Source organism: Phocoena sinus, chromosome 4 (genome assembly GCF_008692025.1).
Source record: "Phocoena sinus isolate mPhoSin1 chromosome 4, mPhoSin1.pri, whole genome shotgun sequence".
NCBI classification, from domain to species: domain Eukaryota; kingdom Metazoa; phylum Chordata; class Mammalia; order Artiodactyla; family Phocoenidae; genus Phocoena; species Phocoena sinus.
The window spans coordinates 14,704,874-14,723,775 of NC_045766.1; the positions used below are offsets into that span (position 1 = coordinate 14,704,874).

The window sequence follows — 18,902 nt, forward strand, 5'->3', positions numbered from 1 at the left end:
TTTTTTTTATTTTTCAAAATTTATTTCTTTTTGGCTATGTTGGGTCTTCATTGCTGCACGCGGGCTTTCTCTAGTTGCGGCGAGCAGGGGCTACTCTTCATTGCAGTGCGTGGGCTTCTCACTGCGGTGGCTTCTCTTGTTGCGGAGCATGGGCTCTAGGCTCGTGGGCTTCAGTAGTTGCAGCGGGTCATAAGCTCAGTAGTTGTGGCTCACAGGCTTAGTTGCTGCGTGGCATGTGGGATCTTCCTGGACCAGGGCTCAAATCTGTGTCCCCTGCATTGCAGGCGGATTCTTAACTACCGAGCCACCAGGGAAGTCCACAAATGCCTATGTTTTTGATTCAGCAGTTCCACTACAGGAATTTACCCCTCAGAGATCCTCCCATGTATGGAAAATGAGGGACTACATCATTGTTCATAATAAGCCAAGACTGGAAACAAGCTAAGTGTCCATCAGTGGGGAACTTCCAAATAATCATAGTACTTCCAAGCAAGGCATTACCACGCAGCCCTTAAAAAAAATGTAAGTGATCTATATATACTGCTATAGAATAATTTCTAAAAATATGTTAAGTACCAAAGCAAGGAGGGATGCTCATATGCATTTATTTATAAATATATGAAATATTTCTGGAAGGAGATATGAGAAACTAGAAACAGGAGAACAAAGTAAGTAGGGCACAGGAAGAAAAGGAGACTTTCTACTATATATCCTTTAGAAAATCTTTTGAATTTTATTCCATTTGTATGCATTATATGTTCAAATTAAATAAATGTTGGAATACAAGCTGGTGTGGGCGCCGATAGAAAGAGCGATTTTTAAATCAAATGGCTGTTTCCTCTGAGTTAGAGGCTGCGGAGTGGTGACTGGAGAAGATAAGAGGGAAGGACGGGTTCAGGCCCTGGTTCCCCCTGCTCACCCCTGCCTCTCCACAGCAACAGACGGAGGTGGCCCGCAGGGCCCAGACCCAGGAAGAGAAGCTGGCTGCTGCCCTCAGGGTGGAGGTGCACAACACTTCCTGCCAAATCCAGAGCCTGCAGGCTGAGACGGAATCCTTACGGGCCCTGGTGAGTGGGCCAGGAAGAGCCTTGGCCTTTCCTGCGTGAAGTTTTACTCTCAACTGTCTAACTGTAGTCATATGGGTTTCCCATCTCACAGCACATGAGTTTTGAGGCCTGCAAAGGATCAACCGATACCAAATGACAAATGTAGTAGACACGGTTAGTGCCCCAGTGAAATCCCCTTCACCAGGCTGCTGCCATGACTGTTGGCTGCTGACGCCACAGATGCCCAGAGACTTGCCCTCTGCCAAAAAGAAGACCTGGCCTAGGATGGTAGGCGTGCCCCCCCAGTCCTCAGCCATTGGCCAATGACTGACTGACAGTGGGGTTTAAAAGCCCAGTCCACTTGCTTCAAAGTGGACTCTGCTCTGTGTTGTAACCCACACTACAGAGCTCTCCAAGGGATCAGGCTGTAGCCACAGTCCAGCCAAGACCACCTCCTGGCTTAACACTTTACATTGCCCTGAACTGCTTTCCTTCTCCCCCTTTTCCTGAACGGAACTCCTTAATTATTGGCATGTACCAGGATCCCTGTGTCTGGCTCTGCTTCTGGGGAACCCAAGCAAAACTAGTAAGCTAGGTAGCTCTTCAGACTCACTGTGGTTTGTGGATGGATCTCTTGCATTATTAATTATTATTATTAGTTAAAATGATTATTAATAATACAGTAATACACCTTCTGATCTCTGGGATGGACTGAAGTTCTGTTAGGGTCAAGCACGGCTCCTCCTGGATGCCTCCAGGGGGCCATGTGTACTGAATCAAACCACAGGTGTTCGTACACACCAGAGTGCATGAAGGTGTTGGGTTGTATAATCCCTGTGCAGCTGAGGTAGTCTGGACGTCGTTGAGGCCCAAGAAGCCCCTCTCTCCCAACAGCCTCAAGTCCTGGGTTATTTGGGTACCCATTCTTCCACCCCCCCATACACCTCATCTCAGTATTGCCACCCATGACAGCTCCATCACAAACTGCCAGCCCCACCTCCTGCTTTAGCCACAGCCTGCCACCAAGTTAGCTCAAGTATTTGCTCTAGTTGGTTCCCCTCAGAAACAACTTTTCCTCTGCCTACTGCCAAGATCATCCCATCAGCCCCAGTTCCCTTCTTTCAAGGGTCTTCAGTTCACTTGGTCCGTTGTCCTCAGCAACAAGGTCACATGGTGCCCAGTCAGCTCAGGGAAGATGCTCAGTCTTGCTACAACACGACACACGTCTCATTGCTCCACTTTTCTCCGAGTCATCCTCTGATGGGATCTGGGTCAGTGCAAGGGGGTGTGAGGAAAGGATCTGAGGTGAGAAAGATCAGGAAACTACAGCCTAAATCACTGCTACTTTAACTAAAAAGTTGTCTGAAAGAGATTGCGTTGTTCAGTGTTATGTGGATTTTATGCTAATCACTTTTATTCACCTGCCATAACCCTTGATAAACATCCTAATGTTGGGAATGCAGTTGCTTTAGACACAGTTAAGAGGTTGCCATTTCTCCCCCAGAGGTCCTTGTGGCTGCCAAAGTTACAACTCTTCTGGTGATAGAAAGTTCCAGGCAAAAGGTGAGGGCTGTATCCTCAAGCCACATCATCAAAAACAAAGCCTGGAGAAATTGCAGCCTAAGTAGCGGGTGCACATCACCCAGCTCAGATTGCACACACATGTATCGGGAGCCTACTACGTGCTGAGCCCTCCCTTAGACTTGGGAGAGGCCATCAAGAATTATATGTTTCCTGTCTTCTGATTGGTAAAAGAAAACCAGTACACAAATGACAGAAAAAAGCAGGGATACTTCCTGTGTTCCCCAGAGTGGATGCTCCAGCAGTCTCCATCCTCACACGCCCCCAGCCCGCCCTTACCTCTGCCCCTTGGCAGATGCTGTCACCAGCACTGTTCTGCAGAGAAGATGAATGTCCTCCAACTTGAGGTCTCTGGCTTCCATTTCCCACCTCAAAATATCTCTGAAGCTTTATCCACCCTCTCCTCCCTTCAATAGACTCCACCTGTCCCCTGTTGCACCATCTGGGCCATTCACTCTATCTACTGTCCCCTCTCTCCTGCTTTATCAGTATCCCCACTGCCTGGAATTGCCTGTGGGTAAAATAGAAAGTCTTCCTTTGCCAGACCTTCCAATACCAGCCAACTCTGGCTTCATTTTAATGCCCAGAACTCATCCTTTGCTTTCCTACACTTGAGCCCTTGGATATGTTCTCCCATGTCTAGAAGGAGACTCCTCCCCCGACTCTGCCTCCTCTACCTGCTCCTGTCATCCACACCCTGGGCACAGGTGAGGTGGAGCTCACCGAAGTGCCACACCCACCGTGAAGCCTAGACCCTGACTCCAGAGCTGGGGTGATCCCTCCCACCTGCCACCCACTCACACTCAGAGCCCCTGGTTCATGTGGTTATATCAGCTCATGCACTGAACTCACATTAACTCCTGGAGGGCAGGGACCATGTCTAAGTAGTTTTATGTTCCCAAAGCACTTGGTACAGTGCCCAAAACACAATTTCTTCAAAGTGATAGAAACAGTAATAAGAGCATGCCCACCTGCAGTCTCTCATCAGAGCTTCATGGAAACATTAAGTAGGGTAGACTGTGACTGCATCCCATTTTGCCGAAGAGAAAACTGTGGTTCAGGGATTTGCCCACTAACACGAGTCATAAGTAGAGAGCAGAGCTCTCTGGCTCTATCATGCACTAGACAGTGGCTGTCCTGTGGAGTTCGGGACGGGCACTCAGACCCTGGAGTCTTGAATCCTGGCTCCTCTACTCACTAGCTGTGTGACCTCCCGAAGATGCCGTTTTCTCCCTTGTACAGTGAGGATCTATTTTGGTTATCACATCCATCTGCTGTGTTAGTGGCTTAGGACAACAGGAAATCATTTGTTCATTTATTCAGCAATTTAGGGAGCACTCAGCAGAGATGGCTTTTCTCCATCCCATGTGGCATCTGCTGGGGCTGGAATGTCCAAGAATGGCTGCTTCAGCTCACATGCCCAATGCCTCAGCTCTGCATCTCTTTTTCTCTCTCCACGTGGCCTCTGCACGTACCTGGCTTTGACTTCCTCATATCATGGCAGTCTTACATTGTTGGACATGGCATCTGGCTTCCCTCAGAGGGTGCGCACAGAAAGTACCAGGCCTCCTAACACCTGGGCTTGAAAGTCCCCGAATATCATTTATGCAGCATTCTGTTGGTCAAAGCAGTCACAGACCAGCCCAGATTCCACAGGAATCTGCCTCTTGATGAGACAGTGGCAAAATCACGGAAAGAAAGTGCAGGTGGGTTGGAGACCATTGTTGCAGCTGCCTTTGGAAACGTGATCAACCACTGAACCATCATAGAATTTTCCTCATAAAGTCATTGGCATGATTAACTAGATAATGCAGGTCAAGCCCTTAGCACCATGCCCGGCACAGAGTCAATAATTGGTATCTGTTATTAATTATCATTATAAAATTATTATTATAACCTCTAGTATAGTAGCCCCAAGTTGGCATCATCTTATCACCACACCTAAACCCCATGGTCCTGACTATTGGAACAAATAGGACAAGAACTCACCCCCCAACCAGATGGAGCAGTGACGTGCTGGCTGGGCTCGGAACCCAGGATGGGCTGCCTCTGTCCCCTGTGGCTCTAGTAGATCAGAGTTCTGGTCGCTGGGCCTTGCAGGCAAGGTCAGGAACACAGATGAGCCAGAACAGGTAGCACACACGTCTACGGCTTTCCGACATGGCAGAGTTCATCCAGCCATCCTGCTACCCTCAGTCGCAGCAACCTGTGCACACACAGGCCCTCAAAGCTATGTAAGTCTCAGATACCCGAGCTGGTGACATTTTCAGCTCCTTTGCCAACAAGGCACTGTTTATAGCGGCAGCCAGGCATCAATAATGGTGTCTGAGAGCCCCTGAGCTCTGTGTTCAGTCAACTCAGACCAGGAATGGAATTCAGTCCAGAAATCACAGAAGGTCACTATTTTACTTTCTGGATGGCTTAGCACATTTATTTAAGGAAGTCCCTTCAGATCTCTAGAGACAAGAGTAAGCATGCTTTTGTGATCTCAGTTTGCTTGCTGGGGCTGTGTCGTGAGTGGGCCGGGGCAGGAGACCCACAGCAGTGGCTGATCATAGAGACTCAAGTACAGGCATCTCTGTGAGAACCAGGTCAAGATGTCAGGAACATAGGCGCAGAAGCTTGACTTGGACTCTAAGGGTGGAATGGAAAAGACGTGGCACCTCTGATAGGTGTTCCCATGAACCCACCTTGGGCAGTGGGTCCTAAGTCTTCAGCGAAAAACCCCAAGCCACATGGAAAAGTCACCACGTACACAGGGCAAAAACTATAGACAGGTGATCCAAACCTGATTCCATGAAAGGTTTTTCCAAATCACAGATGTTACAGGTCCAATGTCAACAACCACCACTCACAAACCAAGCAGTTCCCTGATAAACAAAGGGAGAAAACCCAGAGAGGTTGGAACGAATGATTCTCAAAGTCCAGGTGACCATTTCTGCATCCTCACTGCCATGGAGGGGTTTTCAGATCTCACCAGCAAAATAATAACCAGACCAGACACTGATCTAGATTTATTTCCACTAATCACATTTTGCCACCTGTAGACATACCTAGGATGGGAATCTGACTCAACTTCCTCATATCCTGTGGAATTGGGAAGACTTAAATAAGATAATATGGTGGCCCCTGCTTAACAGCAGCCATGATTCAAGATGACATCATGACCAAGAGTCTTCTATTTCAGCCACAGTGGTCAAAAAAGGGTATAGAAACTTGTTTCATCAAGACTTGACTCGGTCCAATTTAGAAAGATATTTATTTGTTTCTTATGTGTTATATAAAATAAAAAGGCAGATGCTAAATTATAGAACTACATAATTACTACTACTAAAAGATGTTAAAGAGAGGGGCATACCATTTTTTTATTGGTCAGCCCTACAGTTTGCAGGGCCTGGTATACGGGAAGATGAGAAGAAAGTTTCAGTCTAGTGGGGAGACAGATAGGGCAATAAGTGCACCATAATAAAAGTGCTGTCACTTGGGCAACACACACACACACACACCTATTCTGTGCCAGGCCCTGTCCTATCGCTGGGGTTACAGAGACTAGGTTCCTGCTCTCAAACAGCTCAGCATCTGCTAGAGCAGACATGCCCCTAAGAAGCTCAGCCCGCTATGATAAGTTCAAGGGCATGCATGTGCTTGGGTAGCTGTGAAACCCAGAGGAGGGACACCCTAACCCAGCCTGGTGGTGTCAGAGGCAAGAGGGCATCAAGGAAGTCTTCCTAGGAGATGTAACCCCTGAGCTTGGACGTGGGGTGAATAGGAGTCAGCCAGGTGAGGAGAAGGGGAGATACAAGCCCAGATTTGGACTTTAGACAGCACACTGTGGCTGCTGTGGGGGAATACAGAGGGAGAGGAACCACAGGCAGGGAGATGAGCTAGGAGGCCATGGAGGTTACCCCAGGTGAGAGGTGATAAGAATCGATCTGGGGCATTGGTGGCTGGACAAGAGGGGGCACGTATGGGAAAATGTTTCTGAATGTACAAGAGGTAGGACTCAGTAATGACTGAATTTGGGAGGGAAGCAGGATCAGGGCCATATCTTTCCCCGGTTTGTATCTCATGTGGGTTCACCAGCTGGAGCACAGGAGAGGAGGGGCCAGCAGGTTCCAAAGGAAGCCGATGGCTCCATTTTGGACACCTTGATTTGAATAGGGCCCATGGCCTGCATATATTTCCGGTAAGAACCTCAGTACCGAGTCTGCTTGGGGGAGAGATCTGTGCTGGACACATCAACACAAGAGTCATCCACAGAGATGACCAAGCTGCGAGTGGAGTAGAGACCAACCTGCACAGCACAGCTCAGGGAGAGGAGGGGGCGAATGGGCAGCAAGGGGCAGAGGAACTAGCAAGATGTGCTACTAAAACACTAAAAAACCACAGTGAGTGTGTAGAGGCCAGAGACATTCGTTCTGACTGTGGGAATCTGGGAGGAATGCAGGAGGAGACTGTGTTCCAGCTGGACGGTGGGTGGCGGTTCACAAAGAAAAAACACCTGCAAACTGCCTCGTGTGTGTGTGTGTGTGTGTGTGTGTGAGAATCTCTCTCTCTCTCTCTCTCTCACTTGTCCTCTCTCGTTCTCTCTCTCACTCATCTGCCTCTTCTCTCATCATTCTCTCTCATCCAGCTCTCCGGTTCCTGTCTCTCTCCCCCTCCTTCTTCCTCTTCTCCCTCCCCACCTCCACCCCTGTTGGAAGGATCAGTGAATCAGACTAAGCAAGACTCTGGCCTCCCCAGGAGGGTTCATTACTTCCCCACTGAGCCACGTCAGCCTGTCAAGGTCATCGTCCTGGGAGAAACAGAAAGACCAGGCCGATGCCAGCCCCTCCCACTGCTCTGCCCATCTCCCTCTTCCAAGGCCCTGCCCATCTGCCTTGGGTCTGGACCATATTCCCTCTCTTGTAGAAACGAGGCCTGGAGAACACCTTGCACGATGCCAAGCACTGGCACGACATCGAGCTGCAGAACCTGGGCGCCGTGGTCAGCAGGCTGGAGGCGGAGCTCAGGGAGATGCGCACAGAGGCGGAGCAGCAGCTGCAGGCCCGCGAGCACCTGCTGGCACACAAGTGCCAGATGCAGCGGGACGTGGCATCCTACCATGCGCTGCTGGACTGCGAGGAGAGCAGGTGCGTCTCTGCTCGGCTTTGTTAGGAAAGGAGTAGATACTCTTGGGTTTAAACTAGACACTTTTTCAAACACTATAGAAGTAATTAGTGTAAAAAGGAGAAATCACCTCCCAAACTTCCCAACACCCAGCCCCACTCCCACAGCCTGTGTCCTTCCAGGATTTTTCTATTCATATATATGCAAATATATAGACAAAAATATATTATGTACTTATGTATGTATATGTGTGGATGTTTGTATGCATTCGTAGATGCAGACATACAGCCACACACCACAGACATACCTATATGTGTTCATGCATACTTCCTACCATACATGGTGGCAGTTAGGAATGCTTTCAGCTGCCTGTAATAAAACCTAATTAGTGTAGCTATAAACTAATGCTCGTGAAACTTTAATATGCACTCAAAACATGCCAAGCCTGGGCATCTTTTCAAAATGCAGATTCTATTTCCGAAGGTCTGAGGTGGGGCCTGAAATTCTGCATTTCTGACAAAACTCTCAGGTGACGCCTATACTGCTGGTCCACAGACCACACTTTGAGCAGCAAGGGCATAAACCATGTTTACCTAAGAGTTCCAGACATGAGGTAGGCCAGGCCGCTCCGTGATGTCAGTCAGGTCCCAAGCTCATTTCATCCTTCTGATACACCATCCCTGTCTTCATCTTTGTCACCCCCAATTGCCAAATGCCTACCACAGCTCCAGACATCATAACAAGACATCATTCATGGCCAGAAAAGGGGAGGCAAGAGGAAACAGCAGAAAGGCCTTTCCCTGTATGGCTCACTCCTTTTTTCAGTGAAGGAAAAATGTTTTGGGGAGGCTCCAACAGATTTTTCCTTCTATCTCACATGACCAGACCTACCTGCAAGGGATGCTGGGAAAGCAACTATTTAGCTTTTCCAGCCTCCATACTGGAGAGAGGCAACAGGTTGGGAATGGCATGTATACGTTTATGTATATATATGTGTGTATGTGGTATATATACATATATGTATACACATATATGTGTATACACATACATATGTAGTCTTTTTTTAATGGGTAAGGATTCCTGTGGCATATGCATGAGTCTTGGGGCTTAGCTTCCTTGCCAGCTTTTTAAGGAAATTGAAGCCTTTATCACAATTCTGTATCATCATATTGCCCTCCAAGGTCCCTTCTGTGGCATACATTGAATGAGGAAGAGAATACATAGTAGAATAGCAGCTCTAAGAGACAATTTATCAATTACGTAGTACAACCCCTCCTGATTCCAGAGAGAATAAGAAGGCCAGAGCAGAAAAGGATTTGCCAGTGATCAAAATAGGAGGAAGAGGCAGAGCTCGACCAGAGCCTAGGTCTCCTGGGTCTCCAGTGTGCTCTGTACCATCCCTTTCTCAGAAGGCAAGAGGGCCACATGGAAGCAACCTAACCCTTGCTCTTTCAAACAAAAACATATCATCCAGCTCCTTTCCAGCTGTCTTTTTATTGGACTGATTTCTGTTGATTATAAAAGGTAGATGTTTGTAACAAAGCGAATTTTTTCAGATGCCTATGAATATCTGACTACACAAAATCGTATTAAACAAATCCAAAAAGTAACAAGATAGACTGAATTTACTTCAAGAATATAAGGACTCCATCCAGTGAGTGCCTGCTATGTGCCAGCACAGTCTTAAGCTCTATGTTATCGTCATTTCTCCACAAAACCCTTCCAGAACTACATCATTATCCCCACTTTACAGCCAGGAAACAAAACCTCAGAGAGCTTCAATCATTTGCCCAAGGTCACACAGCTAATTACCATGGAGGTGGGATTTGAAAGCCAAACTGTCTTGTTCCAAAGGCCAAATTCTTTCCATGAGACACCTGCCTTTCGTATAATTCTGTTGTGATTTCTTTACTAATTATCATCATCCATTGCTTGTCTCACTCAAATGTGTTTTTTGGGTTTTGTTTGTTTGTTTCAGCTAATGGAGAAATACCCTCTTTTCATGAAGAAAATGCTACCTTCCTCACCGAGTGACCAGCGAAGTTCCTTGAGGAGTCCCCACCCCCTCACACCCCACAACCCGCATCTTCCCTCACCCTCCTCACCCCCATCCCAACCTGGATTCCCTGCTGGATTCCCCAGCTGGCTCAGCTTGAGCTGAAAAGCTTCCTGGAAGTGGAGAGTGTCCTGCTGCCTGAATTCAAATAGTCTGTAGCTTGAGCAACCTCCCTTGCCCCTCTCCAAATAAATGCTTCGTGTGTGGCTTCCAGTCTGCCCACCTTGTTCAATCCACTGTCGGATGGAGATGGGTATCACTTTACCTGCCTGGCCTTTCCTCATGGGGCCATTCTTAAAGGCTTCTGGAAGGGTCCCTGAGCGTGACGCCATCTTCCTCGTTGTTCAAGGGTCAGCTGCTCTTGGGTTTATCAACATAAATGTGCTTCTTGGGAAAGAGTTGTGCTCGTGGCAGGCAAGATTGCCACCACTGGAGGCAAAAACAATGTTCTTGCTGCAGAGGGGGTCTGTGTGTATCATAACCACAGGCATCACAAAGTATTTGGGTGTCTTTAACGTGCTCTTCGTGGGTAGTAATGCACAGACACATCCACTTCACTGCTGTTGTCAGAGCACTTCTCGATCAGCTTAAATGGAGCTTCAGTTTAAATCTGTGGGGGATGAATTAGGCTGTGGTTGCCTACACTTGCAGCCTCAGAATATACTTCAAGGGTCCTTCCCCAGCCCTCTCAGGGCCCAGGCCAGCCAAATATAGTTCATGAATCCGCCACATACCCAGCCAAGACTCCCCGGCCTTCTGATTAAAACTGAAACCACCACCTGTGTCCTAGCGCAGTCTCGCATGCCTCCAAAACCACACACACGCAGCCCAGACTTAATTTCTCAATTCTTCCCCCAAGCTTCTGTCAGTCCACCTGTCACACAGAATTGCAGACCAAAATATCCAAGCTGAGTCTCTGTCCTCATGTAAGCTGCTAATCCAGACAGAACGATGTGTCCAATATGGGCACATTGGAAGACACCCTCCCTCAGTACCTGGGCTTCCAAATAGCTAAGGCCGACATAAACAAATGAAATCTTATTTACTCTTAAGAAAGCTGGAAAGAGAAGCAAGGCAAGACATTAGGTCTCCCGGTTGAAATTGCTCCAGCTGCTTTCCCTTTTTGGCTTCCAGGATCAAAGAAATTGTAATAATAAGTCCCGTGGGCAGGACAGCTATTTACAGTTTGTATGGCACCTTCGCACAATTCCCTCTGTTGTCTGAGGCACAGAAATCATCAAGACACCACCTAATGCTGCATTTCAGCAAAGCACCAATCCCCTCTGCAGCTGCACACCCCAGGGGTGCCCACGACTGAAACACTGGGTACCAGGGCCTCCCCAGAAGAGAGAGTATGCGCCTGGCTATATCAAATGCCCATTCACTGAGGTCTGTTTCTTTTCTTTCTTGCTTGTTACAGTGAATTTTTGCCCCCCCGCCAAGACCTGAATTCCTAACCTAAACACAGCTGGAGGGCCTCAGAAGGAGGTACTTCTGTGTCTGAATGGCTGTGCATTTTCCAGAACCTGGAAGCTGTCTCAGCCACGGGAGGAAGGGGAGAATGGATTTGCACACCCTCCTGAGTTTCCACCAGACGCACGCTGTGCCGGACCGCACACACTCGGTCTCCTTGGTTCCGTAATCTCAAAGAGCAGCTGCCTTAAACCATTAAGTTAATCATCCTTTGGCAGGGAGAGCCCAGCAGACTGGTGCTTCCAGTTCTCAGTACAGTTTCTTGCTGTTTCTAATGAGGCTTCATTAACAGGTAAGAAAAGGCACTGCTGACCCCCTGACTCCTCTGGGGCCTCATTTAACTCAGACTCCCTCTTACAACATCCAGTACAATTACACTCTGGCGGCAGTTCACTGACAGGTGGCAGGGAGGATGCTGCTTGTGCTGGTCTCAAGGACAGAGTGTTTGTTCTGGGGCAGACCAGAGAAGGGCTCCCGACGGACTCCTCCGAAAGCGCAGACAGGCTCTATTTCCAGACGAGGTAACGAGTTCCACTGGCCTCTGGCCTGGCTCCTGGAGCACAGTGTAAACTCCCACTGAGATTGCTAGAACATCCATTGGATTTCAGACCAAAGTCCTTAAGTCTCACCTTCATTATCATCTATGACACTTCCAAGCACCTGCTGGTGCCCAGACATTTTGTTGGACTTTGGGGATCCCAGTAAAAAGAAGAGACAGTTTCTGCGCTGGTGGGTTTACAATCTCTTTGAGGAGTTCACGTGTGCACATAAAAGGAGAAACAAAGCAAAGCAGGCAGAGCAGCACATTACACTTTGCACAACCCCTTCGCATAATTCAGTTTATCGTAGGAAACATGAACATAGACATTCAGATCTGATCTCTGTTGGTTTCAGTAAGATGATTCAACAGGAATCATCAAGCACCATGCTGGTCTCTGATTATCTCCAAATAGCACACAAATATTTTTTCCAGATTTATTAAGATAAAATTGACATACAACACTGTATAAGTTTAAGGTATACAGAATGATGATTTGATATATTGTGAAATGACTACCACAATAAGTTAACATCCATTATCTTAAATAGAGAGCAAAAGTATTTTTCTTCCTTGTGATGAGAACCCTTAGGATTCACTCTCATTTTTTTTTTTTTTTTTTTGCGGTACGCAGGCCTCTCACTGCTGTGGCCTCTCCCGTTGCAGAGCACAGGCTCCGGACGCGCAGGCTCAGCGGCCATGGCTCATGGACCCAGCCGCTCCACGGCATGTGGGATCTTCCTGGACAGGGGCACGAACCCGCGTCCCCTGCATCGGCAGGCGGACTCTCAACCACTGCGCCACCAGGGAAGCCCAGGATTCACTCTCTTAATAACTTTCATCTATACCATACAGCAGTGTTGACTATAATCATCATGCTAACTATAACATCATGTATGTTACGTCCCTAGTACTTATTTATCATATACTAGAAGTTTATACCTTTTGACCACCTTCATCCAATTTCCCCTCCCCCTACCCCCTACCTCTGGTAACCACACATCTGATCTCTTTTTCCATGAGTTGTTGTTTTTTTTTAAGGTGTCACATATAAGTGAGATCATACAGTATTTGTCTTTCCGTGTCTGACTTACTTCACTTGGTATAACGCATTCGAATTCCATCCATGTTATGACAAATGGCAAGATTTCGTTCTTTCTAATGGCTGAATAATATTCACTGTGTGTGTGTGTGCAAGTGTGTGTGTGTAATCTCACAACTTCTTTATCCATTATCCATCAATGGACACTTAGGTTGTCTCCATACCTTGGTTTTTGTAAGTAATGATGCTATGAACATGGGGGTGCAGATATCTCTTTCACATAGTGTTTTCATTTCCTCTGGATATAGTCCCAGAAGTGGAAATGCTGGATGATGTGGCAGTTCTATTTTTAATTTTTTGAGGAAACTCCACACTGTTTTCCATAGCTATGGTACCAATTTACAATTCTACAAGGGTTCCCTTTTCTCCACATCCTCTCCAGCATTTGCTATCTTTTGTCTTTTTGATGCTAACCATTTTAACAGGCATGAGGTGACATATTGTGATTTTGATTTACATTTTCCTAATGATTAGTGATGTTGAGCATCTTTTCACTTACCTGTTGGCCATTCATATATCTTCTTTGGAAAAATGTTTGCATGCCCTTTGCCCATTTTTTAATTGGGTTATTTGGTTTTTTTGTTATTGAGTTGTGTGAGTTCTTTATTATAATTTGGATGTTAACCCCTTATCAGATGTATAGTTTGCAAATATTTTTTCCCAATCCGTAGGTTGTCTTTTCTTTTGTTGATTGTTTCTTCTGCTGAACAGAAGCTTTTCAGTTTGATGTAGTCCCACTTGTTTACTTTTTATTTTGTTTCTTGTACTTTAGGTGTCATCCAAAAAATCATTTGTCAAGACCCATGTCAAAGAGCTTTCTTCCTATGTTTTCTTTGAGGACTTTTATGGGTTTCCACCTTGCATTTAAGTCTTTAATCCATTTTGAGTTAATTTGTGTGAGTGGTGTAAGATAAGAATCTAGTTTCATTGTTTTATTTGTGAATATCCAATTTTGCCAGTTATTGAAGAGACTGTGTTTTCTTCATTGAGTATTTTTGGCTCCCTTGTCAATTACTAGTTGACCATATATGTGTGGGTTTATTTCTGGGCTCTCAGTTCTGTTCCATTGGTCTATGTGGCTGTTTTATGCCAATATCATACTGTTTTGATTACTATAGCTTGAAATGGGGAAGTGTGATGCCTCCCACTTTGTTCTTCTTTCTCAGGATTGTTTTCACTATTCAGGATTTCTGTGGTTCCATGTAAATTTTAGAAGTGTTTTTTCTACTTCTGTAAAAAATGCCATTGGAATCTTGATAGGAATTGCATTGAATTTCTAAATGGCTTTGAGTAGTATAGACATTTTAACAATATTAATTCTTCTAATCCATGAACACAGAACGCCTTTCCATTTCTTTGTGTCTTCTTTGATTTCTCTCATCAGTGTCTTATAGTTTTCACTGTAGAGATCTTTCACCTCCCTGGTTAAATGTATTCCTAAGTATTTTATTGTTTTTGATGCTATTGTGCTATAGATATCCTTTCATAAACACATAATCTTTTTGTTTTGAGAAATGGTAAAAGAGGATGGTGCCTCTTTGGGGCAATTCTAGCATCTTATCTGGGGTTGCTGGACTTAGAAAATAAAAATACAAGGTGCCCAGTTGAATCTGAATTTCAGATAAATAAAGAATAATTTTTAATAGAAGTATGTCCCATATATTGTCTGAGACATATGTCTACTAAAAAGTTATCTGGCAGCCCTAATCATATCAGACAGAAACACTCCATACTTCATATTCCCGGACCTCAAATAATACATGAAGTTTTGTCCAGCATTTCTAGCTTGGATATTCCAACACACAGGAAGAGGAAGGGGTGACCCAGGCCATGTCCTTGCCCAGTCTTGATTGAAAACTCCGTCTCCTGACACAATAGCACAGGCAGGTCCAGTCATGTTCAAGAAATTAATCTGCTAGATGAGTGATGAAATAAAGCAAACTACTTTCTCTGCGGAAGCGACTGGCTTAATTAGATCATATAGACTGGTTATTCTAAACAATAGATTGAGCAGGAACCAGAGTAGATCCCAGCATAGATGTGCTGTGCTGCAGAGTCAACAAAAAGCCCCATTGTCCTGGTCATACACAAGAGGAAATACTCCATTTTCTCCAGCTCCTCCTGAGAGTGAAAAGTAATTCACACCACAGGGAGTCAAGCTTTCAGTGTAGTTCTAGGATTGGACACAAAACCCATGTTGCATTTTAGGGGAAGGCATTTTGCAAAGTGGGTGAGCAACAAACTACATAATTTCTTTGGACAAGTCATAGATACTTTGTTGGCTTGTTTTGTTTTGTTTTGTTTTGTGCAGCGAAATTTCTTATTGAAGGCCTGAACAGGAAAAATGTATAAACAAGGTTCACAATTTTAAACTAAAAAGCATACTTGGCAAAAAAGCGTACAAGTTGTTGCTAACCAGTGGTGCTCTGGGTGCTTTAAGAGGGAATCACAGGATAGGGGTGGTGGGGGGGCAGGTGGCAGGAATCAATAGACTAGTGGTAGGTTCAGCACCTCATCATTTAGCTACTGGTGACTAAGAGAAAAGAGGTAAGAGAAACATACAGGGTCATACACTGTCCTGGGAAAGTTAAAGAGTGGTTTTACACATTATTTTGAGAATTCAGTCTTAGCAGTTTACCTGAGCAACCATCATGCTCAGTAGTGGAAAACTCACTCCAAGATTAAATCCTCTTCCTCAATAACCATTTATGCAGCCCTGTTACATATCACCATGGTAGGTGCCAAGGATACAGAGATGTACAAAATGTGGACCTGCCTTCAAATAACTTAGATCAGCACTGTCCAATAGAAACAGAATGCAAGCCACATATGTCATTTAAAATTTTTTAATAGTCACATTTTTAAAAGGGAGTGGGGGACAGGTGTATATATGTCAAACTAATTTTGATAACATTTTACTTAATCTCATTATATCCAAAATCCTATCACTTCAGCATGCAATTTATTAATTAGAAATTTTGCATTCTTTTGGGATACTAAATCTTCTAATTTGGCTTATATTTTAGCCCTCTAGTCCATCTCAATTTGGATACTAAATTTTCATCAGAAGTACTTGATCTGTATTTAGCTCTCATAAAATTTATAGTTGAAAAAGTAGATTTACAAATCCAAGTTGTTCCAAACATACTTAAAAGTTTTCCAGTAAGTGAATTGAGGACCAAAAAATTGTTTTCCTTTGATGTTTACAACTATATTGACCACCTATATTCACCTTTTTCAGAAGAGTTCATGTAACTTTGAAGCAAAAGCATGTTAATTTCAAAACCACACCTGCCCAAGTTGAATAAATCCACTCACTCTTGTGTCCAATTATTAATATCATGTTTAAGGAGGTATTACATAAATTGCAAAATCAATTCTAAATCTATAAATATCAAAAATGAAACATGTTTCAAATTTTTCTTATAAGTTTTACAGGACAAATACTCTATACTGTTTCAATTTTTAAATTAAAATTAAACAACATTTTAGTTTGCAAGGCAGAAATAGAGACACAGATGTAAAGAACAAGATGGACATCAGATGGACATCAAGGGGGAAGGGGGGGTGGGATGAACTGGGAGATTGGGATTGACATATATACACTAATATGTATAAAACAGATAACTAATGAGAACCTGCTGTATATATAGCACAGGGAACTCCACTTCGCTGTACAGTAAAAACAAACACAACATTGTAAAACAACTATATCCCAATTAAAAAAAATTTTTTTTTTTTAAATTTCAGTTCCTCAGCCACACTAGCCATATTTCAAGAGCTCAATCGCCACACATGGATGGTGGCTACCATATTGGACAGTGAAGATTAAAGCTGAGTAGAGGTGGGTGGGATGTACAACGGGCTTAACCATGAAAACAACTGAGGTCATACTTGCAAGCTTATTTGTGAGAAGTCCTGCTTTCACTTCCCCAATTATGTCTGAAGTGCCTGGCAGGAGGATATCCCATAGTATCCTAAGTGAGTATAAACTGCGTGGCTGCCATTCCAAGTTTTGCAGCCTTCCTCCAGGTAATCCTTCTATTCCACTGCACTGCTTCTCATAACCAGCTCTTTTGGAAGGAGTTCCCCTAGCAGAGCGCTTGGCCTCCTGTGACATAGGTCTTTCATTTTATGTGCATCCCTCTCCTTTCTTTGACCTCTTAGAACGGGTAATGAATCAAGAGAGGCTCACATGACCTCACATCTAGCTCTCACTTGCTCAGCTGAACCATTCTGCCAGTTCCCTCTCCCTCATGGTGACTTTCTCTCCAAGGTCCCACAGCCTCTCCCTCAGTCTAGCTACATCAGGACTTACCACCAACCACTTTGGTTCCTCAGACAGATGTGAACCCCACATCTGGGCTGAATTCATATTCTTTTCTCGGCCCCGTGCAAATCAGGGTATGTGGCCAGGCATCTGTTTCAATGTCCCCAGATATTTCCTAAGTTTTAAGAAACTCCTGAACTGTCCATTTTAGTTAGGGGGGCTAATCTCCCCAGAGCACAAAAGGGACCTCTAGGGAACAGGGCAGTCCAACTCCACAGGGTCTCAGCTGGACCCAGCCTGAGTGCCCTAATACATACTATGTTCATAGGACTTAAGGCATCATTGATTATAAAATGCACCATTACTGGATGTAACCCTAAGAAATAAAACCACCCCAAATGGAAGTCTACTAGGACACCCCTGATAAAGCTGAGACACTAAAGGCCTCAGTTTATGGGTAAATGAGAATATACAGAAAAGAGATAGCAATGTGGAGAGGGGGAAGATGGCGGAAGAGTAAGACGCAGAGATCACCTTCTTCCCCACAGATACAACAGATATACACCTACACGTGGAACAACTCCTACAGAACACCTACTGAACGCTGGCAGAAGACCTCAGACCTCCCAAAAGGCAAGAAACTCCCCATGTACCTGGATAGGGCAAAAGAAAAAAGAATAAACAGAGACAAAAGGATAGGGACGGGACCTGCACCAGTGGGAGGGAGCTGTGAAGGAGGAAAGGTTTCCACACACTAGGAAGGCCCTTCGCGCGTGCAGACTGCGGGAGGCGGATGGGGGCGGGGAGCTTCGGTGCCGCGGAGCAGAGCACAGCAACAGGGGTGCGGAGGGCAAAGCGGAGAGATTCCCGCACAGAGGATCGGGGCCGACCGGCACTCACCAGCCCGAGAGGCTTGTCTGCTCACCCGCCGGTGCGGGCGGGGCTGGGAGCTGAGGCTCGGGTTTCGGTCGGAGCACAGGGAGAGGACCGGGGTTGGCGGCGTGAACACAGCCTGCAGGGGTTAGTGCGCCACGGCTAGCCGGGAGGGAGTCTGGGGAAAAGTCTGGAGCTGCCAAAGAGGCAAGAGACTTTTTCTTCCCTCTTTGTTTCCTGGTGCACGAGCAGAGGGGATTAAGAACGCTGCTTAAAGGAGCTCCAGAGACGGGCGCGAGCCGTGGCTAACATCGCGGACCCCAGAGATGGGCATGAGACGCTAAGGCTGCTGCTGCCGTCACCAAAAAGCCTGTGTGTGAGCACAGGTCACTCTCCACACCCCCTTTCCAGGGAGCCGGTGCAGCCCGCGACTGCCAGGGTCCCGGGATCCAGGGACAACTTCCCCAGGAGAACGCACGTCGCGCCTCAGGCTGGTGCAACGTCACGCTGGCCTCTGCCGCCGCAGGCTTGCCCTGCACTGTACCCCTCCCTCCCCGCGGCCTGAGTGAGCCAGGGCCCCCGAATCAGCGGCTCCTTTAACCCCGTCCTGTCTGAGCGAAAAACAGACGCCCTCCAGCGACCTACACGCAGAGGCAGGGCCAAATCCAAAGCTGAACCCCGGGAGCTATGTGAACAAAGAAGAGAAAGGGAAATCTCTCCCAGCAGCCTCAGGAGCAGCGGATTAAATCTCCACAATCAACTTGATGTACCCTGCATCTGTGGACTACATGAATAGACAATGAATCATCCCAGATTGAAGAGGTAGACTTTGAGAGCAAGATATATTATTTTTT

At 45.9% G+C, this 18,902-nt stretch overlaps 1 protein-coding gene across 1 annotated transcript in view; it reads left to right on the forward strand.

The window, feature by feature from the left end:
* BFSP2 (beaded filament structural protein 2) overlaps positions 1-10,005 on the forward strand; it is a 65,825-nt gene extending 55,820 nt beyond the window's left edge. Inside the window, exons 5-7 of the mRNA XM_032631349.1 lie at positions 936-1,067; positions 7,539-7,759; positions 9,715-10,005. Coding sequence (XP_032487240.1) covers positions 936-1,067; positions 7,539-7,759; positions 9,715-9,718 — 357 coding nt within the window. The 3' untranslated portion in view covers positions 9,719-10,005. The remainder of the gene's footprint in view (positions 1-935; positions 1,068-7,538; positions 7,760-9,714) is intronic.
* The last annotated feature ends 8,897 nt before the right edge of the window (positions 10,006-18,902 follow it).